This window comes from Cupressus sempervirens, chromosome 3 (assembly GCF_028749045.1).
Source record: "Cupressus sempervirens isolate cs-2001-9-10 chromosome 3, ASM2874904v1, whole genome shotgun sequence".
Taxonomy (NCBI): domain Eukaryota; kingdom Viridiplantae; phylum Streptophyta; class Pinopsida; order Cupressales; family Cupressaceae; genus Cupressus; species Cupressus sempervirens.
The window spans coordinates 457,550,057-457,576,857 of record NC_143120.1 but is presented as its reverse complement, the minus strand read 5'-3'; the positions used below and the strand labels follow the sequence as shown (position 1 = coordinate 457,576,857).

General features: G+C 33.7%; 1 protein-coding gene across 2 annotated transcripts in view; it reads right to left on the bottom strand.

The window, feature by feature from the left end:
• Positions 1 to 12,605: 12,605 nt before the first annotated feature.
• The window catches only part of LOC149567065 (uncharacterized), a 32,887-nt gene continuing 18,691 nt past the window's right edge, over positions 12,606 to 26,801 (bottom strand). For both annotated transcript variants that reach the window (XM_089820292.1, XM_089820293.1), the window contains 3 exons: positions 13,345 to 13,559; positions 13,110 to 13,218; positions 12,606 to 12,985 (listed from right to left, as the gene is read on the bottom strand). In XM_089820292.1, coding sequence (XP_089676418.1) covers positions 12,893 to 12,985; positions 13,110 to 13,218; positions 13,345 to 13,559 — 417 coding nt within the window. In that variant the 3' untranslated portion in view covers positions 12,606 to 12,892. The remainder of the gene's footprint in view (positions 12,986 to 13,109; positions 13,219 to 13,344; positions 13,560 to 26,801) is intronic.

Below are 26,801 nucleotides of genomic sequence, written 5' to 3'. Positions count from 1 at the left end.
TATGGGCAATGTGGGATAAAAGATGTGTAATATAAAACATATATTAAAATACCCCTTATGTCTCCCTTGGGTACACATCACCATAAAATAAATATTAAAGTAACACTTTAATATTTTACAATTAAATTAGACGTTACTTTAATAAAACTTCAGGCATTAAAATGTATTAGCAATCGGACTCCGAATAATGCGAGTGATAGCTCATCGGAAAGCTCTCACCGAGGAGTATCGAATCCAATCCCCAAAATTGACCTGCACTGTGTCCTGCCGACTTACTAAAAATAGTAAGTATGCCTGAAACTGAGTAAATCAACTTCGTTTTGGCCCAAACTGGAAATGACTAGGCCAAAACACTCCAAGATCCCATTAAACCCTTCGTTAGCCCTCAAGACCATGTAGAACAAGGCTAACGCGCACACACTTGGTCAACTGCTAAAATGGGGACATTACAAATTTCCCTAGGTTGACTCATCCAGGTTGTTTAGGGTTAACTTGTTAAGCAAACATAAGTCATGTAAAATTAGCTTAGGGTTAGGGTTTTCAAAAGAGAATATCTAGCTTTGTGTTATGGTATTGAGCTATAAGGGAGATTATAGATTACAATAGGTTGAAGTTACTGGATATTAATATTGGTGGACATAGCCCAAGATTGGTGAACCACATTAAATATTTGTACCCTCCATTCCATTTATGTGTGCTTTATTTCTTTGTGTTATTGTTATATTTGCATGTAACTTTTAGTTTATGTCTAATCAATCCGTACAATTAGTAATTAGGAGAGGATTAAGGAATTGAAGCTAAGTATTTATTGTTTCTAAATATGATGACATGTGATAATTAGTGAGAACTGGCATTCTCCTAGGTTGAAATACTACAAATTACCATTCTAGAGTACAACTCAAACCCTAAAAGAAAAGTTTTGAAAGAAATTAAGACAGACCCTATAAGGGGTCATTAAAATGAGGATTTTCTTGGTTAAAGGGAGGGAATTATTGGATGGTATAAGTAAATAATTTATGTGTTATGCTTTTATTCCAAAGAGACTTGATTTGGAAATGATAGATAAACATCCTTAGGAGATGAGATAGTTATTGACAAAATTTGAAGACATCATTTTAGATAGTGTGTCAGATGGATTACCTAATATTAGAAGTATTCATTGTTGTATGGACTTAGTTCTAGGAGAAAGTTTACTAAACAAAGAACCACACCAAATGATACTTGTATAGAATGAATAGTTTGAATAGAAAAATGAAATGATTATTGAGGAAAATTTTGACTAGAGAAAGTTTGAGTCCTTGTGGAGTACCTATAGTATTAGCACCTAAGAAGAATGGAGGATGGAGAATGTGTACTAATTCCAGAACTATTAACAAGATTATAGTAAGGTATAGATTTCCTTTTCCTAGGATCGATGACAAAATGGATTGTTTTAGTGTAGCAAGGTATTTTACCAAGATTGTTTTGAAGAGTGATTATTGTTAGATCAAAATTAGAGAGTGATGAATAGAAGACTTCATTTAAGACTAATGATGATTTGTATGAATGGTTAGTTATGCCTTTTGGTTTAACTAATACACCTAATAATTTCATTAGATTGATGAGTGATGTATTGAAAAAATTATTGGGAAAATTTGTGATTGTGTACTTGGATGATATTCTGATTTTTAGTAATAGTAAAGAGGAAACTTTGATGCATTTGAGACAAGTATTGTAGAAATTGAAGTAAGAAATATTGTTGAACACTATCAAGAAATGTTATTTTATGAAGAAAGAGATAATATATCTAGGATTTGTGATTTAGCTAAAGGATTGAAGATAAATCCTAAAAAGGTTAAAGCAATTATGGAATGTCCTAAAATGGAGAGTGTTGGAGAAGTTAGATCATTTCATGGATTGGCTAGTTTTTACAAAAAAGGTTATTAGTAATTTTAGTTTGATTTGTAACACTGTGACAGAGACTATGAGGGGTGATTGGAAGGATTTAAGATGAACACATGGAGATGATCAGAGTTTTGAGTTGAAGAAAATAGTTTATAGATAACTAGTTTTGACCTTACTAGATTTCAACAAGGTATTTAAGGTGGATTGTGATGCAAGTGGAAATGCAATTGGAGTTGTGTTAGGTCAATAATGTAGACCTAGTAATTTTTACAATGAAAGTTTAAATAGTGCGAAGAGGAAATATTTGGCTTATGATCAAGAGTTTTATTTCATAGTTGAAGCTTTGAAGAAGTGGAGACATTGCCTATTCCATAGAAATTTGTGTTGTATAGTGATCATAAGATTTGTAATATTTGAGTAGTCAAGGGAAGTTAGATCAAAGACACCTAAGTTGGGTTGAGTTCTTGCAGAGATATACTTTTGTGTTGAAGCACCAAAGTGGACAATGTAATAGAGTATTTGATGCATTGTGTAAGACCCCTCCTCATATCTATTTATTTAAATGTGATTTTTTAAAATTAAATCATTTATAGGAGATTTGAATACATGTATGAACATGACAAGGAAATGGTAGGGGAAATGATGTTGTTTTCACTAGAAACCATGTAGAGAATATTATGATAAATTATGGCTATCTTATGTATAATGATTTGATTATTGTTGTAATAATATAACTTAATATTTAGCCTATTATGAATCATTTGAAATTTGAAGACAAAGATCATCAACTCTCTAGAATTGCCCTTAAGTGCAACTTCATTCTAAATATTAAAAGTACATTATGATGTGTTAAGGTTGTTAGGGTATCATGTACAAGAGGTTATACTTATATATTGGGATGAGTTATTTCGTTACTCAAAATTATGGTTGAAATCATAAACATTGTGTGTGTCCTCTAGGATACATCTACATAACTAGGTGATAGAAATTTATGGTACCTTAATGATTAGGTTATATGGATTCAGATAGTCCAATATACTCTATTGATGATGTTTATGATGTTTAGGTTTACACATACATTATGACGATTATTTCAGTATTTTAATTTGAATTGATGAATATGTTATGGTATTTTGATTATGCAATTAATTATGTTTATAAAGTGCAGAAATGGAAAAGTTGTAAATATGAGAATATAGAATGTTTAGTTAATTGATTATGCAACACACACACACACACACACACACACACACACACACATACATATAGATATTTATGGTACCTTAATGATTAGGTTATATGGATTTAGATAGTCCAATATGCTCTATTGATGATTTTTACAATGTTTAAATAGGTATAGACATGCATTATGATGAATATTTTAGTATTTTAATTTGAGTTGATGAATATGTTGAGGTATTTTGGTTATGCAATTAATTATGTTTATCAGGTGCAGAAATGGAAAAGTTGTAAAGATGAGAATATAGAATGTTCAGTCAATTGATTATGCAATACACACACACACACACACACACACACACACACACACACACACACACACACACACACACACACACACACACACGTGATTTTATTGAGCTACTGATGTTTAAATTGAGTGTGCAAGAAATTACCATGGAAATTTTTGGAGAATCAGTAACCAACCATATGTGCAAACTGTGAAACTTGATGAAGAGACTCAAGCCTCATTGTTAAGTGATTTATTTCGTAATCATAAATTGTATGTATGTATTAGGTTATTTCACTGTTTAATTAGTGACATGTCAATGTTGTGTAATGTTATTTTACAGTTTCACTTGGCACTTGTCATGTGTATATGTAACGACATGTCTACTAAGGTTGGCAATGTAACCCAAAACCTAACTGACCTATTAGGAACCTAATTAAACCCCTATTGATTTGGAGATACTTGTAAAGTCCCACCAATTAGGTTATTTGAATTCAAATTTTTCTAGTCACTTATAGAGGCCAAAAAGGGATTCTAGAAGCCAATGTTAATGAAAACTAAGTACCCAAGTGGTAGGAGTATGGGTTGGGCACCTTTTTAACCCTTCTAGAACATCCTATTGACTTTTATGACCCTCAAAATATCTCATTTTCCTTTGATTGCGAAAATTGAGCAACTTCATGATCCTTCCCAAATCTTTACTCTTGTCAAAAGGTTTGCATTTATGGTAGGATCAAGTTGGGAACCAAGAGGCTTAGGGTCAATTATGAATTTATTTCCATTTTAGGTGGTTGAGTTTTAGAAGCTTATTTAGAGGCCCTTTGAGGAATTGGAGGTTGTTCACCCACTCTATATTCTTAGAAATAATCAGATCTTGGAAATGGAAGCAACAAGAAGATTAAGCTCTTCTCAAAATTTCCTTTCCATAACATCTTGTGAAGGTTGGTTACCTTCTTGCCATGATTTCTTGTTCATGTTTTCAATAGCTTATGTATGTAAATCTCTTGCGTGTGTTTAGTTATGTTTTGTGTTATTTAATGTGAGGGATGGGAATCTAGGATTTGTTTTGCAACTCTTTCATGTTTTTCTCTTGTTTTGTTGAGATAATTGTGAAGGGAGTGAATGACATTACTCACCCTTGGATAGGAAAGAAGTAGCCAAGTATGGAGGAAGGGCTTAAGTTGGATATTAGGGATGTGTAGAGTCTCTTCTCTGGAGAAAAGAGGGATGAAATGCAAGGTGTATGGGCCCTTGGATGCCAATGTATTGATCATGTTTTGGGTAGATAAGGAGGAAAGAAGTATGGAAAATTGTATGTGAATTATGGCCTTGGAAAATGCATGTTTTCTTGTATGTGTTCCATTTGGCTTCTCCTACCTAGTGATCCACCTTCACCCCATGTCAAGGGTTCAAGATGTACCCCATTTGTATACCGTAGATGGGTGTTTTATGTTGCATTCAAGTGTTGTAAACTAGATTGGTTGTCTTCTGATTGATTATTGTTTCTCCTAGCTCAGTGGGTGGCCTCATTGAGGTGTAGGTTGGGAGGTGAGCTCTCCATGGTATGCCTGGTGTGTATTTGTAGATTTTCTAATGGATTCAAATAAAGGAGAAAGCTCAAAATCCTAGTGTAGTTCTTGAGTCACCTTATGTTGGAGATTTTTCCATTGTCACACTTCCTTGTTGAACTTTGTATTATTGTATTGGGGAAAAGATTTGTATCTCCATTGTGATCTATTGAAGTGTATTTAGTATTGTAGATTTCACTTTCTATAATAGGAAAAGTAATTGTTGCATGAACAAGGGTATTGAATTGTAAAGGATTCGGATTGGTTTCACTTCAATTCCTACTTTGAAAGATATTTGAGTAGCAAAGTATCAAAGTTAGTTCAGTTCATAATTCACCCTATTGCAACCTTGAATTTCAATCATGAAAGAATTAGATTTGATGATGGTAGAATCATAACATTTCATTGAGTTATTAAATCCATAATGGATGACAAGAATGAAGTTTACTCTATGAAGAGGTGTATATTAGGTGACAACATTTCAATTATTTTCAATTCTATTTCTTGTGCTAAAATGCATTGTTGTAAATATAGTTACCAAAAGCTAGTTAATTTATACTCTATCTCTTGAAAACATGAATTCCAATAATGTAAGAAAGGAGACTTGATTATTGTGAAGTCATGAAGATGCATGAAGAAATCAAAATGGTATGTGTATAGATTTCCTTAAGTTATTGATTTAAGCTCAATGTTCAAATTGATATATTTTTCCTATAAATGCATCTTGAAATGTCTCAATAGATATAATGGTAAACCTATAGATTTAAATCTAAGTTGGGCCACATGTTATTGCCTTACATTATACCCCCTAACTCATTGAAAATAAACCTATTATCAGTTGGAAGTATACCCATATAACCTTTATCATTTGGCAATTTTCACTAAAATTACTTCCCAATGAGACCCTATAAGTCTCTAGAAATTGTATGGGAGGAAATTAAATTGCTTCCATACCAATTTCCATTTGCCATGAAAAATATAAAAAGGGCATATATTACCCACTGGGGCATATACCCCTTATTAAATCAATATTAAAAAAATATGTCTTTATGTTAAATAGAATTAAATATATTAAGAAATAATAATAATAAGTTGAAGGAGATGAGTGGGCCCCACACCACCCAACACCCTTAACAAATTTGTCCATCCACGTAGATTTATGTGATTGATTAGAAAAAATTATTAAAAAATAATAAAAAATACATATATATAATTCAAACTACCCAATCCCCTACCTCCATCTAACCCATCCCCATTATCCTACCTCCCTCCTAACGTCACCCCACCCCTTCCTTGCATTGGTCACTGCATCTATTGCCTATCATGCACGCTTGGGCATTCACGTGGACGTTGACCTAGGTTGGAGAATAATAAATGATCAATGATATCATTCATATCCCTTAAGCATCTCCTTCCACCTTTATTGCCAAATCTCCCTTGTGTACTCCTTGCACAGTACACACTACCCCACACATAGGATGTGTCAGACCTTGGGGAAGTGTGTCCTATACTTGGGAAACACATATAGGGATTTGGCATCGTCTATGGTGCAACTTATATGCACCTCTTTTTGAGTGTATTTCACGTGTATGTAAAAGACTTAAGACCATCTAACACTAGTTTGGGTGCATATAAGTTGCATGGTAGCCACTACCTAGGGATTTGGGGAGGACCCTAGGGCAAGTGGCCAAGAGGACATGCAAGAAGGCATAGGGGTAGGTTAGAAAGATGTTTAGGGAGGAATGTTAGGAAATTAGTATGGATAAACATAGATTAGTATTTTGTAATTTTGATTAGGTGTCATGTGTTGTTTTGAAAATTAGAATACTTAATTAGTAAGTAGGCAATGGTTGTTTTGTGTTTTTAATAATTTCATAATAGTTAGTAATTAGTAGGTAGATTTAAGAGTGTTTAGGTTAGTGTCAGGATTATTATGTATTGTTTAAAAATTAAGTGGTGTGTTTAATATTTAATAAAGAGGATTTAAGTGTCTTTTGTATTTAATAATAGGTGGTAGTTAGGGAGTTAAAGTTTTTATGTTAGGGGATAGAATTAGTTTTTTTTTTTAAGATAGCAATATCATATAATAGTTAAGTAATGGGTAGAAAGGGAAATAGTTTAGTTAGAGACTTATTCTTAAAGTACTTTTGTTTTCGAATTTAAATATATGTGATGAGTTTACTATTGGGATTTATGCATTTAAATTTAATTAGAATTTCTAATTGGAAAGTTGTTAATGAGAAGTTCATTATCAAAGATTAGGATGTGTTATAGGATAGAATTGATTGGATAAGTAGATAGGATGATATGGGTTATGTTAGAAGATGAGCTAGATGTCGTAAATAGTTTCATGGTAAATACTTAGTGTTTTAATTAGTTCTAAATAGGTCGTGATAATAACTAGAATTAGTTATTAGTATATAATGATAGATTAACCTTTAAATGTAGAATTAGTTTCTTCTAGTGGATTGACGTAGTAAAGTGAAATAGGCAATAGCATCAGATTCTAACCTAATGTAACTTATTGATCAATTTTTTTCCAAGCATGAGGTCAGACATCTTTAAACATGAAATATGGTTTAATCAGTCAACTTAATCCACCCAAATTAAGTGTTCATGTAGCTGTAGAACCTAGGGTTTTGAACCTATGCAGTATGATGGTCTACTGACTCTACACCCTCATGTGATATTATCTGAACTCAACTATATACCTAGACCTTGTAACTCAAAAACTAACTGTCCCCTGTTATCACCCTTTTGCAATATACTAAATGTTGATTTACATCATTATGTGTTCACTTAATTGAATTTACCTTTAAAAAAAAATTATTTGTGTGTTTTTGCCCCAAATTTTGGGCATGACACAATGAGTAAGAGAAGGATTTTTCCAACATAAATGAGGATAGAAGTACTTAGGTTTGATGAATTGAAGAATTTATATGAGATAAATCTTAATTTTTTAGATGCTTGGAAGGCTTGTAAGCAACTGGTAATAGTTGACCAAAGGAAATCGTTGGATTATTATATTCATAATGATATGCTATTCAAAGGAGTTCGACTATGCATACCTAGAGGATCAATGCAAAATAATCTAATTATAGAGAAACATATTGGAGGACTATCTAGGCACTTAAGTATTGACAAGATAGTAAGTTTGGTAATTAGAGACATTATTGGTCATAGACTTATAAGGACATCAAGAAACTTGTTCAGAGATTAAAAAAATTAATTTAATTGCTAAGTGTAGTAGTCAAAATTTTGTTTAATATGCACCATTTCTCATACCCAGTAGACCTTGGGAGGATATTAGCATGGCTTTTGTTTTGATCATAGAAGATGCAAAAAGGTAATAATTCTATATTTGTTGTGGTTGATAGATTTTCTAAAATGACACATTTCACTCCTTGTAAGAAGACATCTGATGTGGTACATGTAGTTGACATTTTTTTAAAGTAGATTGTAAGATTGCATGAGTTACCAAGGAGTATAGTTTCTAATAATGATAGAAAGGTCGTAGGCTATTTTTGAAGGACACTTTGGAGAAAGTTGAATACTGATTTGAATTTTAGTTATACTTTTCATCCACAAACTAATGGCAAAATAGAGGTGTTGAGCATGAGTTTGGGTAATTGGTTGAGGATTTTGGTTGGAGATAAGCTTGGTGATTGGGATTTAGCTTTTGCACAAGCAAAATTTACATTTAATAGTTTGATGAATAGAAGCAAAAGAAAGATACATTTTAAATTACTCACTAGTGTGAGTCCTAAGGGAGTTTCATAGTTAAGAGATCTAAAGAAAGAGAGCAAGACGAGTTTTGAAGAAAAGGAATTCGTGAGTTACATAAATGCATTGCATGAGGGAGTCAAACATCATTTGGTGAGTATGAGTTAGAATTATAAGGAGATGAGGTTATGGTTCATTTAAAGAAGGGAATATTTCTAGTCAAAACTTACAACAAGTTGAAGATGAGGAAGATTGTGCCTTGTAATATTTTGAACAGAATTGATTATGGGAATGCTTACAAAGTAGAGTTATGTAAGTATATGGATATTTCACCTATATTCAACATTATAGATTTGTATGAGTATCATGATGTTGAAGGCAGTTTGGATGATGATTAAGATGTGAAGCAGTAGTACACTAAAAAATAGTTGGATCGGATTGAGAAGTTATTAAACAATAGAATTAGGAGTGCAAGATGTAAAGAGTATAAAGAGTATTTGATCAAGTAGGAAGACATTCTAGCTGAAGATTCTTCATGGATTTCTTAGGACGAGTTGGAACTTTTTAATTCTTCTTAGGAATAAAAGTTAGAGACTCGCTTTCTTATCAACCCTAAGTGTCTGATGTAGGAGCACCCTAGGTTTAGAGAAATCTTGTATTAACCAAAAATATTTCGTTTCTGATTTTTCCAGTCTTCTAGTTCATTCTCATATATTGATCATTTCAACAATCCTTGGTTTGTTCAAGTCATCACTTCCAATGTTCAAAGTATGATCTGTACCTATTCTTGTTCCTAGTCCTAAAATTGCATCTTGTTTAAACCTTTGTTTGTTGATTTATGATTTGTTCTCTCTCTCTCTCTCTCTCTCTCTCTCTCTCTCTCTCTCTCTCTCTCTCTCTCTCACTCATAGGTAGCATTTTCTTACCTTTTTTATGATCATTGATGGATTTCAATCTTTTGATGGAAGTGTATAATCGTGGATCTTCTGTGGCATATCTAGAAATGTTCTTGGATTATGTAAGGACCTAAATCTTGATCCACAAGCTTTGAAATGTGAATGGCACCTTTAATTATGGACTTCTATACACTAGGAGTCATGATTCCAGACTTAGTGGGTTCACTTATTCAAATTGGATAGGTTTAGTTGATGACAAAATATAAATTTTTAGCTCAATATAAAAATAAAAATAATTTTATTTAACAAAATTATCAACAAACCATAAAAAATTCACAACTTCCAATCATCATTATTATTAACACAAATCTCAAGGGTTCACACTACAAAAAAATTGAAAAAAAAAAATCATATATGAAAAAAAAACGAATCTCCCCTAAATCATGTTACTCTTCAAACAAAACGTAATTATTCTAACCACAAATAGCAATAAAGATGAAATGTTTTATGGAATATTTTAATCAAATAGAAGCAAAATAATAACTACTCAAGAACATCACAAAAATATATGAAACTATCGACTTAACCCTTGCACCCTTCAAAGATGCAAGTACTAGTAATTAATAATTGTTTATGGCATTGGTTTATAGCTTTCCTTGATTGGTTTGACACCTTCCTATTCAGCTGCTCCTTGAAATTAAGATATTATGTTACATCAGAGATGGTTATTAGAATGCTTTGATTTTGACCATTCAAACTGCTGACATAATCCTTTAACATCGTTGTCTTCTCTAATGTAATGAGTTGACAATTATAGTTTTCTTTGCTTTAGTTGCTGCTAATCATTTCTTATGAGTTGTTGCTTTACATGTTCACTTTGTGTAAAGTTGGGGAGCAATGACAACTTTCTTTGCATCTATAAACATGGTTCACACTTGCATGTATCGTATTGTTACATGAACACCTACACTCTAATTTGCTAATATCTCATAACCATTCTATTTAATAATAATAAGGTAGTGATGTTGTGATTGCTTGCTATGAAATATCGATGGTCCTCAGATTATGTTTGGTTCCCTCAATCCCATAGATATTAATATCCAATTCTGGCAGATATCCTCTCGACCATATTTATTAGTCGAACTAATGTTCCCGTTTGACCCAATTATTATTAATTTATTTATGCAATAAACTACTGTCTTATTTCAAAGTTCATAAGGTTCAATTTTAAAAATCAATTATGGTATATAATTCTGACTTTCTCATTGGTCCTCGTTAATTTCTTGGGGATTTATCCCTATTTTCTAAAGTAGAAAATAAGAAAATTAAAAGGCAATGTATTTTCTCGATAGGGGCACAAACTTCTACAATCCTTCTCTCCAATTGCACTTCACACCATTTAACAGAGATCACTGAGTTAATTCCACTACAAGAAAATGTTACACTGGGTTTGCACTAAGATTTCATTGATGTTTTCCTATAGACCTTTGATTATGATTTCAAGATTTTGCAAATGGCAGATGATATTCTTTCTTTTCAAGTAGGATTTTTAAGTTTGGCGCCTACCGAGTCTCTATAGGATTTTTGTGGCATTTTTTCCTTCTATTTATAGATACCTTCTTCAAAACTAAAATCAGATGATTGTGATTATTGTGACTGAAAATTTCAATAGTTGTGGATATTTGAAAGTCATTTTCATGGCTACAATTGCTATTTTATGTGGGTATTTGTGGTCTATGTTTTATTTTCTTCAGAAATATGGTTGCTTGTTTTCTATCTTTCCCTTCCTTTTACGCCATTAAATCAGCTCCCTCAACTTTTTGAGATCCGCTGAAAATCGTTGACAAAGTCCTCCTTTGAGAGTACATTTTTTATCTCATCATGCTAGTTTTCAAACTATATAATTTGCATTTTATAACTGTGCACTCTGGAGATAATTTTTTTCCTAAAGTATTATCTAGAAACTACCAGGGTTTATACATATTATTTGCAGGTCGTGCAAATGCTTGAAAATATAAATAGCCTTGTGCGATTTTCCAGATTATGACCCAGATCATAGTGTGAGATAATTTTTTGAAAAAGATAAAGTTGTTTTTTTAATTCAGAATAGTTGAAAAATAAATAGTGTAAAATCATAATCAAATATTACAAATTATTTTATCACATACACTAGATTTTGAATAAAAGTACTTATAAATCTATTAGTAAGTTGACATAATTTTTTTTTTGAATAAATGGATAAACAAATTAATATGTCAATTTTTAAAATAGTAATCATTTTATATTATTTTTAAGATTTAAAATTTCAATGATATTTATATGTATTCAAATAATCAATTGAAAACTTAAAATTAATTTTATGAGTTGAAAAAAATAAAATTTTGAATGTTTGTTAAAATCTAAATATATTTAATAATTATATTATAAGTTTTAATATAGAGATTTTGTGATCACTACAATGCCAACAACTAGAATGTAAATTTGAATTATCATACAAAGTTATCTAATCCCTCCTACATACAAATATATTGAACTAGAACCATCTTTAGTGCCCCTGATATTACCCCTCTTCATTATCCCCAACCTTTCATAAGGCAGGGACTCTAGCTCTACAAGAGCTCTTGTTCACTACATGTATATATGTGAATGTATATATAAATTAATATGATTTAATGATTCAATATATAAATTTATCTTATTTGTTTGCTTATTAAGTAATAATTTTTTTTAATGAACAATATAAATTCAATTATATAATTTAATTACACATTGATTTTGACTAATATATATTTAATCAATTTGCTTCTTTAAATCAATTACTTAGTTTATTTAATTATTAAATACTTATTATAGATAGGGGCTTTATATGAGAGAAGTATGTTCTAAGAGCATTAATTTAGAAGTACATTATAGTTCCTAGAATGGGGATGAGGAAATGGGTTTTCTAGACTTTTTTTTCTTTATTCCATTTAGGAGATAGAAGGGGTGGCAAAGGGGAAAACTATTTTAAAAATAGGGAAAATTTAAAATATGTAGGGAAAGTTTAAATATTCAAATGAAAATATGGATAAAAAATGGTTATATACATTATAGAACCTTAATATAACGCTTTTGTTAAGTTATTCAAATTAAGAGTTCACATGAAAGTCATGATCCAAAATGTTGATGCTAAAAAATCATACACAACCAAATCTAGAAACACTACTAATATACTTCATGGATTGTGGAAGTCTAATGACATTGATGCCAAACAAATAATTGTAACTCAAACATTAATACTATGGGACAGCCAAGGGATGTGTTTCCGCGTGTCCTTGAGTAACATTGACACAATGATAATCTGCGTGAGTAGATTAGTAGTCATTTTCCTGCTCTCCATTTCTCTGCTTTATGGTTTGTGCCTGAAAGTTTCCTAATAGTCTCTGATCAAAAACCATATTTGGCACCTGTGGAGGATATTAAATGGTCTTATGTGAGAAAAAAAAATTTAATCTACATTTGCTAAATAAAATTAACAATAAAAATGTGTAGAAGGAAAAATTAAGTTTGATGTATAATATAATATATTACCTTGTTTACAAAAAACATTTTTGTATTGTTTGCAATTGCCTCAATAAACCTCAGTTCCAAATATTCGGGGGTAAGTTTTAGCTTGTTTGCTTCAGCTTCCTTCATGACCCTGAAAAATTTGCCATTTCAACTTTAAGGTTCAAACATAAATGCACCTGATAATGACCCCCAATTTCAATTTAAATGTAAACAGGGTAAGTCGTTTGTATTGGAAGATGAGGTTTACGCAATGTACTTGTAAAAGTTGGAATCTGCAAGGCTTTTTTCACGAGCCAAGTACATATCATTTTCTATCTCTTGTTGCTTCCTTAGGCTCTCTTTCTCCATCATTTTTTGCTCCATGATAATCCTGCTAACCTCTGAATTTTTCTCAGCTTCTGTCAGAGCAATTTTCATTTGTGTCTCGGCCTCCTTTTCCACCACCTTTTGCCTCTCCATAGCTATCAAAGCCTAAAAATTGGGGGAAGTGCACCTCTAATTAACAATTTACTATTGTGGTTCCTAACAAATGACATAAGGAAAAATTCAAAATACTTGATGACCTTACATAAAATATTAATAATTAATATTATCTCCAAAACTGTGACTATCTTGCAAAATCAAATGTGAAGAAAAAAACAGTTGAAGACAGAATGGATTTCAGCATAGACATGATAAAAAGCTGTGTATGATAAAAAGCTGTGTACGAGTCCTATACCAAATACAATGATCAGCAATTGATCAACACGAGGGTTCAACATAAAAATTTACAATGTTAAGATATCATTAATTGGTGGTTTACAGCTACTTAACAATGAGTATACTACTAGTGGGCAGAGAACATTAAATGGTGGTTATACACCAAAATGGTAACAGAAGGCTATTCAAACCGTATACACATGTGATATAAATGTTATGGAATAATTGAACACAATTGTAAAAGAAAATGGAAGGACTTATGAGTTTTTGTTTCACCTACAGTCAGTACAGTCATAGAAAGGTCTCAATTTCAGAATAGGAGCTATTACTCCTATGATTGGTCTGAAATTGTATGGGGCTCCTCAGACTCTAATCAACCTACAACTGAAATGAGGTCAAATTTAATCTATTTGGGCACCTGGTCCCCTGCCTTCTCACCACAATGCACTGAAAAGATGAAAACTGTTCACAGTATGTTGCCTACAACTCATATGAAGTCCACTTGAGCTGATTTTTAATGTGCAGAGACTGACATCTGTATTTACCTTTTCACCAATTTTAAGTCAACTTTTGGGCCACCTGATAGTTCAAAGAATCAAAAGGAATCTAATTTCCAATGGCAGGGTTTGCCCTGCAAAAAGTATTTCTCACAGCTCAGTAGTGGTTTTGGACAACTAGTCAATGATTTTGTACTGATAAGGGATGATTGTGGAATTCTTAACTGGCAGTTTTGGATCCACAACTCACAATTTTATATAGCAGAGGTTTGGAAGAAGTTGAACAATCACCCACAAAGTATAGATTCATAAAACATGACAAGTCATCAAGGAAATGCCTGAAAATGTCAAAAATTTAGATCATGGCCAACCCCCTAGTGGACACGTGACAATTGGCCCCATCATCTGGCTGGGTTACATGCCCCCAGGCATGCCAGAGGAACATTCACCAAATTTTAGCCAACACACGAGGTTTTCATGTAGGAGGGAGATCGCATGATAGTAAGGCAACTACTGTACCAAAATCCTCGACTGATGGTGGCCACTGACATTAAGAGTGGGTTTCATCTCACTAGAGTGCCAACATAGGCCAGCCTCCTCATGGACACGTGCTTGTGGACCCCACCATTTGGTCCAGGTACACACTTGCCAACATGACAGGGGAATGTACACCAGGGTTTTGTAAATTATGTAGATCGATATTGGTGTAGAATAACTAAACCGTATTTCTGAATAATGTGATGATTAGAATAATGTCTAACTCAATTTCTGATATATTCCTTTATATATATATCTTGTGCTAAAGACCAAAAACCCTGTTCTGTTGTATGCAGATTTCTTGTATATTGACTGAAGGTATAAAGTAGATCGAAGGTTATGGTAGATATATATTTATGTTCAGATCGTATGTACTTGACTGAGACTCCTATTGCCATTGTGATTGATATTCATCTGCAGTCTTGAACTCGGCATATATATAAATACTTAGAGGCATGCCCATGTAGGGGCATGACCCTACGTGGCTCATGCCACGTAGAGTCATGACCCTACGTGGTCATGTCTCTAGATATATTGCTTAAAGACATAGCCGATCAATATCCTTAATCAGCATTTGATTTAACACAACCGATATTATATTAAGACTAAATCAGTAATAGCATTTAATGATAATATACAAAACAGAAGTTCATATATATATATATATATATATATGAATATTCTCATCAACATTTACATGGATTATATGCTTATGAAAGTTAATCAATATTAGCTTCAATTTACTATAATGCTAACATTCTCAACACTCCCTCTTTAGCAAAGAGGGAATTGAAGTAGACATAATACAAGATTAACCACCACCTTAAGTGTGGTCTATTAAGTTATGGTGTCCGGCAAAATTCAGCCCAAAGAACCATGATAACACTTTGCTCCAACACATTTAGGTGTTAGGAGATAGATCAACTATTGATAAGGTCGTCACCTTACAATAGTGACCTTACACATATGAAAGATCGTCACCTTTCATAACACAAGCTTGCAAATAATCTAATTTGAATTATTCATGAATATATTAACTTACAAATGTATTTACAAATTTGTCATACCAAGTTTACCTCTAAAGTACTCTATTTTCAACCTCGCAAGAGGATTGGTGAAAATGTCAGCATTTTGCTCGTTACTGCTGATATAAATCAGCTTTATAACATTTTTGTCAACCATGTCTCTTATGTAATGGTAAAGAGTATCGATGTGCTTCGATCGATTGTGGAAAACAAGATTAGCAAAAAGTTTGATGCAGCTCTGATTATCACAATGAATCACTGTAGGACTTAGTTGCTTTGCAAAGAGTCCAAATAATAGCTTTCTCATCCATACTACTTCGCATGCTCCCATGGAGGCTGCCATATACTTGGCTTCAGTGGAGCTCAAGGCAATTGTCGGTTGTTTTCTACTGAACTAGGATATCATTGCTGATCCAAGATTGAAGCAACAACTGTAGTACTCTTGCGGTTTATAGAACAACCAGCCCAATCAGAATCAATATATCCTTCAAGTTTAATCTCAACAATCTTGTACTTCAAACCCAGACCAATAGTGCCACGTAGATATCTTAAGATATGTAATAACCCCAACTGATTATAACTTCGACAAACACCAAATTATTTTATAATTCAGTTGTTTGACATTTTGTCAAACACTTTGCAAGCAAGCTCTTATACCACTATAATATCCTGTACAATTCTGATTTTTATTTCGTGATTGCTAACCTAAAAACTTTGTCAAACACTTTGCACACAAGGGATATATATATTGCAGATCTAAATTTTGATTCCTTTCTAAATGCCAAACTAAAAAAGATATACTTGCAAACTCCAAATGACTAACAACAAATGTTTTTTGTATTTTTTTTGAAACATAGAGCATTGAGAATAAATGAGAAAATATGCATCTACATCAATAAGACATTAAGGCAACAAATTCTGGTGTAAAACTCTAATATAAATCAGATTACAAATGACTTCTAAATTGTTACACATGCCCTAAAATATTCAAATCTATCCTCCATGCAATACAAATGAAATAGATAGGAACCTGAAAAACTACTTAAGGAAATCTGAATTTTTACTGTAGCAAGTTACTATAGCAACAACACTATAGCAGCGTCATTGTAGCAATGTTACTATAGCAGCGGTACTGTAGCAAATCGATACTATAGCAAATCTGTACTGTAGCAATATCCGGCTTATTCCTACAATCTTACTCCTCAAATCTGGCCCTAGGCCACAAATTTGGCACAATGAAAAGACTGATTTCTCTTCTCCAACACTCGCAACCCTTTGGAAGATATTTCACCACCTCAGTTATGCAAATCAATGGGAGTGTTCATTCCCAATGATCAATGTAGCAACTGCAGAAACCCTTGGATCCACAAGTTATCTGGAAGAGTAGAAAGCAACACATTCAATGCTCAACAATGAGGCTGCCCTCCCTATTTATTCTTTTTCTCCAATAGATGGACCTCTTTCTAGAAGAAATAAAATAATATTTAATTCCTCCTTCTAGAAGATTCTTTTAATTTATTTAATTAACTTTAGTCACTTTTAATTTAATTAATTAATTATAAAGTCACCTTTTAATTTTAATTTATTTAATGACTTTATAAGAAACTAATTTAATCAATTTCTCCTTCTTTCTCCACTTAGCCTTCGGAGAATGTAAAGGCTAAGAACTCCAGTGAGAGGCTAAAAAGATGAGGGCATTACAATCCGCCCCTCCTGAAATTGCTAGTCCTCAAGCAATGTCAACTCCGAATGCTGCAAAATTTCCTCACCTTCCCAAGTAGCATCAATCGGCAAGTCCTTCCATTTGATCAAATATTCCTTGATAACTTAACTCCTCAACTGTTTCTCCCTAACATCCAATATAGCCTCAGGTACCAGAATCAACTTACCCTCATCATCTAAGGGTGGTAGAATTGTGAAAGGGACCACACGATGTCCTAACGCCTTCTTGAGGCATGACACATGAAAAACATTATGGACCTTACTATCAGCTGGTAACTTCAACTCATAAGCTACCTCACCCACATGCCTAATGATAATGAAGGGTCCATAGTATCGTGGCTTCAACTTTCCTGCACCATTCTTGTTTCGCGTCAACTCTCTATAAGGTTGTAGCACCAAGTACACCATGTCTCCCACCTCAAATGAATGTTCAACTCTTTTCTGATCTGCATATTGCTTTTGCTGGTTTTGTGCTCTCTGAATATTCTCCTTGCGAGCCCTCATGATATTTTGATTTTCTTGCAGTAAAGCTCCAACACTAGGCACTTTACTATCACTCATCAACAAATCAAGAAAGTTGGGTGCCTCATAACCATACAAGACTATAAATGGTGTCATCTGAATAGAAAGATGGTAGGTAGTATTATAGCAGTACTCACAAAGACATATCCACTTAAACCATCCCTTTTGTTGCCCTGCAATGTAGTTATTGAGATATCCCTTCTTGGTTAGATCAAAAAGTGGCGTTGCATGTCATGAATATCCATTAATTAATCTGCAATAAAAACCACATGAGCCCAAAATTCCTCTTAGTTGTGTCAGACTCTCAAGTATAGGCCACTCAATTGTTGTCTTGACCTTGTCTAAAAAAATGCATACTCCCTGTGTGCTAATGATGTGTCCTAAGTACAACAGCTCTCTAGAGCCTAACTCACACTTGAATTCCTTGACATGCAAGGTCTCTTTGCCAAGAATACCCAAGCCTGTATCAAGATGTAGAATATAATCCCTCCACAATTTGTTGTACACAAAAACTAACACAAACTGCCTCAACTATTGTATGTCTAGATGATAAACATGTTTTTGCTGCTCTTCATGTATTGGCATTAAAAAAAAATCTATGTCATGAAGCCATGTCATCCACAATACCATATCAGCATCTCCCATATTTAAAACATAAAAATTTGCATTAAACTCGAAAGTTATTCAAATGCATGGGCAGATCTGAAATCTTCCTGTCGCACCTAAGAGTGTAGCCATTTGTAACCTTTACTCTTATACCCTCAAAGACCTTCGTCTGTATGTTGCATCTCTTAACCAACCAAGCATCAATGAAGTTATGTGTGGCTCCTGTATAAAGAAAGGTAATTATCTTCTGCCCAACTAAAACTCCATACATCCTAAAGGATCCCTCACGCTGTATGTTAGTGAGACGTGCTTCCTGTAGCTGAACTGACTCTTCCCTTTCAGCCCTTTCTTCCTCGTGTTCTGATCCTGCTAGCTAAAACCCTTCTTGATCAAATTTCTGATCTAAATTTTCAGATTCAGAATTCTCATTATAAGCCCACATAACACAGTCAATCTTCCCCTTACACCTTAATGGACAATCATGGTTTGCATCATGCGCCCCTTTGCAATAAAAACAAAACTTCTTTCTACTCAAATCATTAAGTGTTTCTCTATCCAAGGGTGTTGTTGATTCCCCCTTTGGATCTAACTTTTTCTGCACTGCCCAAATATGATCCTTAATTTGTTTGTGCATCATGTCATGATGAGATAATGTTGCAATAATCTCATCCTTCTTCACCTTCAACCGAGTCTCCAAGCTATGAACAACTTCAGTTGCACATGAAGAACCCTCAAATTGTTCTTGTTCCTTCATGTTTGGAATCTTTACCAAATCCTTTAATTGACCATACTCGTCAACTTCATTGTTGTCATCAAATCCAGGTATATTTTTAGATTCATTCTCTATTTGAAATAAGAGTCTTCTAATGTTATCCATCCTCTTTTTCCTTGCTATGTTGAGGAGCTTGACCTTTCCTTTGACTTCTTGAAGATGTTGTCTTGCATTGGCAGCCAACAATTTAGCATTTTTAGCTTTTTCCAACCATTCACCATTCATTTCTTTAAACTTCTTCACCTCTTTAATGCCAAAGTATGCTAAACTCACTCTTGTATAATTGATATCTTTCAATTTACCAATAGGTGTAAGGCTGTCATCAATGGATGTTATCATAGTGTTGACATTTTCATTATATGGAGAATGGTGGTGCATAACACAATCGTCCTCAAACAAATTAGTAATGATATCATGCCATTGTTAAGATTTACCTTTAGCATGTGTAATCAAAATACTAGAGGCTGCTCCACTATGTAGAGGATCAACTTTCATATCCACCTTAAGTGGCTCAATCAAATGATGAGGTCTTTGTAACTATCCCTTCCAAAGCAAGCTCCCTGACTGAAATGAATCTGAATTAGATGCATTATGTTGTGTGCTATCGTCCATGCGCACATCAACATCCAAGGTATTGCTTCTATGTCCTTCAACAGATAACTCAACTGCATGTTCCTCTAGCTCGCAATCCTAGGGCCCTGTGCCAACAACTGAATCTTCAAACTCATTTGCTAAGGTCTGATTTGAAGAATCAAACTCATCAATGCATGAATCTGCATCATGCATTGTGTCATTAATACCCCTTTCTTGAGTGCTACCAAGTGACATCTCAAAGATAGCATTTGGCCCTTGTGAATGCAAGGTTTCATAACTGATGTCATAAAAATCAGAAGTGTTTATGAAATCTCCATTCATGGTACCGGTATGTTGAGTGTCAACACCCACGGTCTCTTCCATAACCTCTTGTGAAACCTCTTGTAAGGATGATGTAGACAAATCATCACCCAAAGCTGTCATACTATTTTCCTGATTCAAATTTGCATGTTTATCAAATTCATCATACAAATTTTTACATACCTTATTCGAACTAGTAGACATAGAGTCATTCTCCTTTATCATGGATCAAAGGTTCTTATGAATCCAAGACTGAGCTTCAACTTTCCCACTTCCATCAAGCATAGGTAATGTGATACTGTTGGCTGCATGCTTCAGATCTTTGTTTTGGTCTCTTGGCCTTCAATCTTGCCTTGTCTTGTAATGCTCTCTCCTTTGACTTAGAAATCTGTCAAAGCTCAAGTGTTCCCTAATCTCTGGTGTCAACAATTCCCATTCAACATTCGCTGCCATAAGATGATCTACAAATGTTTCCTCTCCTTCAGCATTATCATCTTCTTGTTTATTTCTGAGAAAGGTAGGGTGTGTAGGCCTATGAATGGTCCAAGAGGAAGCTCTTTGTACTATACTCCTGTCAACATCTAGGACTTGGTTTTGTTTGATTGTTGGGTTCATCTTCTGTATTGTTGTAGTAAGTTTTTGTAAAGCTTCGGCTATCTGTTGCTGCTCCGCTGCCAAATGTCTAAAGAACTCTCGTGCTTCTCTTCCTTCATTGTCTCCACCATCTTTTCCTTTGTTTCTTACCATCTCTTCTCCTCCTTTGTCACCCATTTCTTCTACGAGTATATCCTCAAACTGATTTTGCTCTTGTTCTAATCTCCTACAAGTGTAAACTCACTGTTGTGGCTACATATGAAGCCTCAACCCTCCAGGATGGCAAGATCAAAGCTCTAATACCAATGTAATAACCTCAACTGGTTATAACTTCAACAAACACCAAATTCTTTTATAATCCAGTTGTTTGACATTTTGTCAAACACTTCGCAAGCAAGCTCTTATACCACTGTAATATCCTGTGCAATTCTGATTTTTATTTCGTGATTGCTAACCTGAGAATTTTGTCAAACACTTTGCACACAAGGGATATATATTGCAGATCTAAATTCTGATTTCTTTTTAAATGCCAAATTAAAAAAGATATGCTTGCAAACTCCAAATGACTAACAACAAATGTTTTTTGTATTTTTTTTGAAACATAGAGCATTGACAATAAATGAGAAAATATGCATCTACATCAATAAGACATTAGGGAAACAAATTTTGATGTAAAACTCTGATAGAAATCAGATTACAAATGACTTCTAAATTGTTACACATGCCCTAAAATATTCAAATCTTTCCTCCATGCAATACAAATGAAATAGATAGGAACCTGGAAAACTACTTAAGGAAATTTGGATTTTTACTATAGCAAGTTACTATAGAGACGACATTGTAGCAGCATCACTGTAGCAATTATGTACTGTAACAATATCCAGCTTATTCCTACAATCTTACTCCACAAATCTAGCTCTAGGCCACAAATTTGGCACAATGAAAAGACTGATTTGTTTTCTCCAACACCCGCAACCCTTCAGAAGATATTTCACCATCTTAGTTATGCAAATTGATGGGAGTGTTCATTCCCAATGATCAATGTAGCAACTGCAAAAACCCTTGGCTCCACAAGTTATCCGGATGAGTAGAAAGCAACACATTCAATGCTCAACAATGAGGCTGCCCTCCCTATTTATTCCTTTTCTCCAATAGACGGACCTCTTTCTAGAAGAAATAAAATAATATTTAATTCTTCCTTCTAGATAAGATAATGATATTAATGTCCAACAAAAGACCAAAAAGAGGTCTATGGGACTAAAAGGATTACAACAGTGAAGCAAACACTAGCAGGAGCACACAAAAGTGTCCGAACAAAAATGAATACAGCCAAAGAGATTCTTTTAATTAATTTAATTAACTTTAGTCACTTTTAATTAAATTAATCAATTATAAAGTCACCATTTAATTTTAATTTATTTAATGACTTTATAAGAAACTAATTTGATCAATTTCTCCTTATTTGTCCACTTAGCCTTCAGAGAATGTAAAGGCTAAGAACTCCACTGAGAGGCTAAAAAGATGGGGACATTATAAGATATGTTTAGCAGCCATCAAATCAATCTTTTTTGGTTCACACATGAAGTGACTTAAGACATTGGTGGCATAGCAGATATGAGGCCTAGTATTTACTAGATACATAAGTGATCCAATAATGTCTGTAGAGAGTGGGGTTAATACACTCTGAATTCACAGCTTCTTTTTTTGGCTTGTGTATATTTGTTTCCATCGGAGTAGCTATAGGCTTGTTGTCCATCATCCCAAATCTACTCAAGATGTCATGGGTGTACTTCCCTTGATTTAGAAGAACGTGATCTTTCTTTTGACATACTTCTAGACCCAAAAAACAGTGTAGTAGGCCTAGATCCTTCATTTAAAATTCAGCTATAAGATCTTGTTTGCATCTTTCAATTAAGTGATTTTCACCTATTATCAATAGGTCATCAACATATAAAACAAGTATTAACGTGTCACCATTAGATATTTTGAAATATATGTTAGGATCAACTTCATTTTTGGAGTATCCTAGTTTGGAGAGGTCGCTATCTATCCTTTAATACCAAGCTTGTGGTGCTTGTTTGAGGCCATAAAGAGCTTTCTTTAGTTTACATACATACAAATTCTTATCTGTAATGTCCCCATTTTAGCAGTTGACCAAGTGTGTGTGCGTTAGCCTTGTTCTACATGGTCCTGAGGGCTAACGAAGGGTTTAATGGGATCCTGGAGTGTTTTGGCTTAGTCATTTCCAGTTTGGGTCAAAACGAAGTTGATTTACTCAGTTTCAGGCATACTTACTATTTTTAGTAAGTCGGCAGGACACAGTGCAGGTCAATTTTGGTGATTGGATTTGATACTCCTCGGTGAGAGCTTTCCGATGAGCTATCACTCGCATTATTTGGAGTCCGATTGCTAATACATTTTAATGCCTGAAATTTTATTAAAGTAACGTCTAATTTAATTGTAAAATATTAAAGTGTTACTTTAATATTTATTTTATGGGGATGTGTACCCAAGGGAGACATAAGGGGTATTTTAATATATGTTTTATATATTACACATCTTTTATCCCACATTGCCAATATGAGTTGAGCGGACCCTTGGAAATAGAATAAAAGGAAGCATTTGTGGCATCATTAAGACAGGTTGAATATGAGAAGAAATTGGTGTGTGAGTTGCAGTTCCGTTCTTGGCATTTGAGGACGTTTATCCTCTCTTGTAACATTCTAGACGTCATTCCCTTGGGGTTTGGCCTTTGGAATTCTTTGTTATCGACTTCATTATCAGGCAGTTTAGTTACATTTCCAGCTACAGGCAGATTTGGTGTTTTGCTCATATCTTCTTCACTACTTGTCCGACGCTTATGCCACTTTGAGGGAATGATATTACGAAGGTAGTGGACTGATTGAAGGACAAAGTACTGTAGCAGCACTGTTCATGCGGCACTATTCACACAACACTATTCACACGGCACTATTCACACGACACTATTCACGCGGCACTGTAGCAGCAAGTTCGAAAGCATGGGCTGGAGTATTATGTCAATAATGCTGAAGTAATTAGTGAGTTGATAAATCTGCCATGTATTTGGTTTTATGAATTCTGAAAATAACATTTTATTGGCAGCAGTTCATTTCCACTTTGCATATTATTGTAGTTTCTTTCTTGTTTATGTTGTATGATACCAATTCCATGCACAAAACACAACAAACAAATAAACGTTTGATTTCCGGAGTTATAAGGAGTTTAAAACATTAAACGGAGAAATAAGAGGTTGAATGCAAACTGTTTGTCCTTTCAGCAATTTGGTTTAGTTTTTTGGGACATTCAGGGGTGACCATTTCATTATCTTTTTATAACAAAACCTTCAGGTTGTTTGATATATACTTCTTCATTAATGACTTCATTTAGAAATGCAGTCTTAACATCTATTTGAAATATTTTCCATCCTTTGGATGCTACAATTGCAATAATTGTCCTTACTGAAGTGTATCGAGCAATTGGAGCAAAGGTTTTCTCATAATCAATACCTTCCTTTTGGGAAAAACCTCAAGCAACAAACCTTGCTTTATGTTTTTCAATACTACCATCTGAAGCATATTTGATTTTGTATAACCACTTTGATGAAACAACTTATTTGTCTTTTGGCCTAGGTACATTATCTCAAACATCATTTTATAATATGGATTGGTATTCTTCGACCATTGCATCTTTCCATGCTTGACAAGACAGGGCTTCTTCAACAGTTGATGGTTTAAATTTTGTAAGCTCAGTTACTAGTGTAGTATAACAAGATTTATTTTTGGTTTTCTTGCTCTCTAGAGATTTCATCCGGTTCAACATTATTTTCTTTAATCATTTTCCTTGTCCATAAAGGATTTTTCTTGATATTAGAAATGTCTCTTTTTTTAGTGTCCAATAGTAGTTCATTCTCTTCTGATATGTTCTCCCTCTAATTTTCAATTTGCAGATTTTCATCTAATTCTGTGATGGGCTCATCTTCTATACTAGTGGATAGTTTTAAAGCAGTGTTTTCTTCAAATTTGACATCTCTGCTAATTTCAATTGATCTCTGCCTAGGTTTATAGACACTATACCCTTTGGAGTTTTTACTAATTCCTTTATTTTCGGATGGTTCTAACTTGGTTCTCTTTTCTTTAGGTAAGTGAATGTAAATGGGGCAACCAAATATTCTGAGATGACTTAGCTCAAGTTTAATTCTTGTAAAGACTTCTTCAAGAGTTATGTTTTCTAGGATTGAGTGTGGGCATCTGTTTTGAATATATACAACAGTATTAGTGGCCTCCGCCCAGAATGAGAAGTGTAAATTTTGATCATGCTGCATGGCTTTTGTTGCTTCAACAATGGTTCTATTTTTTTCTTTCTACCACCCCATTGTGTTGAGCATTACAAGATACAATATACTCCCTCTTAATCCTAACAGAGGTGTAGAAGTCCTAAAATTTTCAGAGCTATATTCATCCCCATTGTCTGATCTTAGAGTTTTTATTCTTTTTGATGTTTGGTTTTCCACAATTGCTTTGAACTCTTTAAATTTGAATAGAACCTCATTTGACTCTTTGACCTTTAGAAAATAAATCCAAGTTTTCCTGGAAAAATCATCAATAAAGATTATGTAGTATGAGAATCCTCCTAGAGAAAGTGTTGGCATAGGTCCACATAAATCAGTGTGGACTAGTTCGAGAACTGATTTAGACTTGTGTTCACTAGGAGGAAAAGGTCTTTTTACATTCTTTCCAAGAGCAGATCCTTTACAAATGCCTATTGATTTGAATTTTGGTTAGTTGTTCCAGTGGTGATTTTTTCTACATTTGGTAGTGTACTGAATCCAATATGTCCAAGCCTTCTATGCCATATTTCATTAGGATTTGTCACTTCGTGACTTAGGGCTTGCTTTTGAATGTTACACAATTTATATAGGGTTCCATCTCTAATCCCTATGGTGATAGCATTCTTAAGGTTAGTATTTTTAGGCCAGAATAAAACTTTGTCTTCATTAAAGGTGACTTAATACCCTTCATTAGCAAGTCCAGAGATGGATACTAGATTCCTTTTTATGCCAGGTACAGAAAGAACATCTTTCAAGTTTAGAGTAACCCCAATTTTTAGTTGTATAGAACAGGTCCCAATTCCTTTTACTAGATAGTTGGAGTTATCTCCAATAATGACTCCTTCAGTGGTATAACTTCCAAAAGTTTCAAACTTATCTCGGAATCTTGTTATGTGACAGGATGCACCATTGTCTATTATCCATACATTTTCGTTGGATTTCATCTCACTTGATAGAGCTGAGTAGAATAATAGATCTTCTTCCTTTTTTGTTTCAGCTAAGGAAGCTACAATTTTCTGCTGGCAATTTCTGAAGGTATATCCGAATTTCTCACACATATAACATTGAACTTTGGAGAAGTCATTTCTTTTGTAATTATTGTTTCCTTTTCGTTTATCATTTTTCTTTCCTTTGAATTTTCTCTTCTTCCCTCTTTTATTAGAGATTGAAAAGAGAGCTTGATTTTCTCCCTCTTGATTTGAAATGATCCCTCTAGAAATTAGTCTTGATTGTTTTGAGGTGCAATCATTTTTAAGTTGATCAAAAGCTGGTATTGACGATCTGCTGACCACTTGGATGAATGCTTCCTAGGATATAGGTAATCCTCTAAGTGCTATTATTGATAATTCTTGATCTTCTACTTTGTTTCCAATAGAAGACAATTGATTCTTTATTTCGGAAATTCTTCCAAAGTAGGATGAGATTGACTCTCCTTTATTCATTTTTATATTCATAAGTTGATTTTTTAATGTAAGCAATCTACTTGAGTTGTTGAAC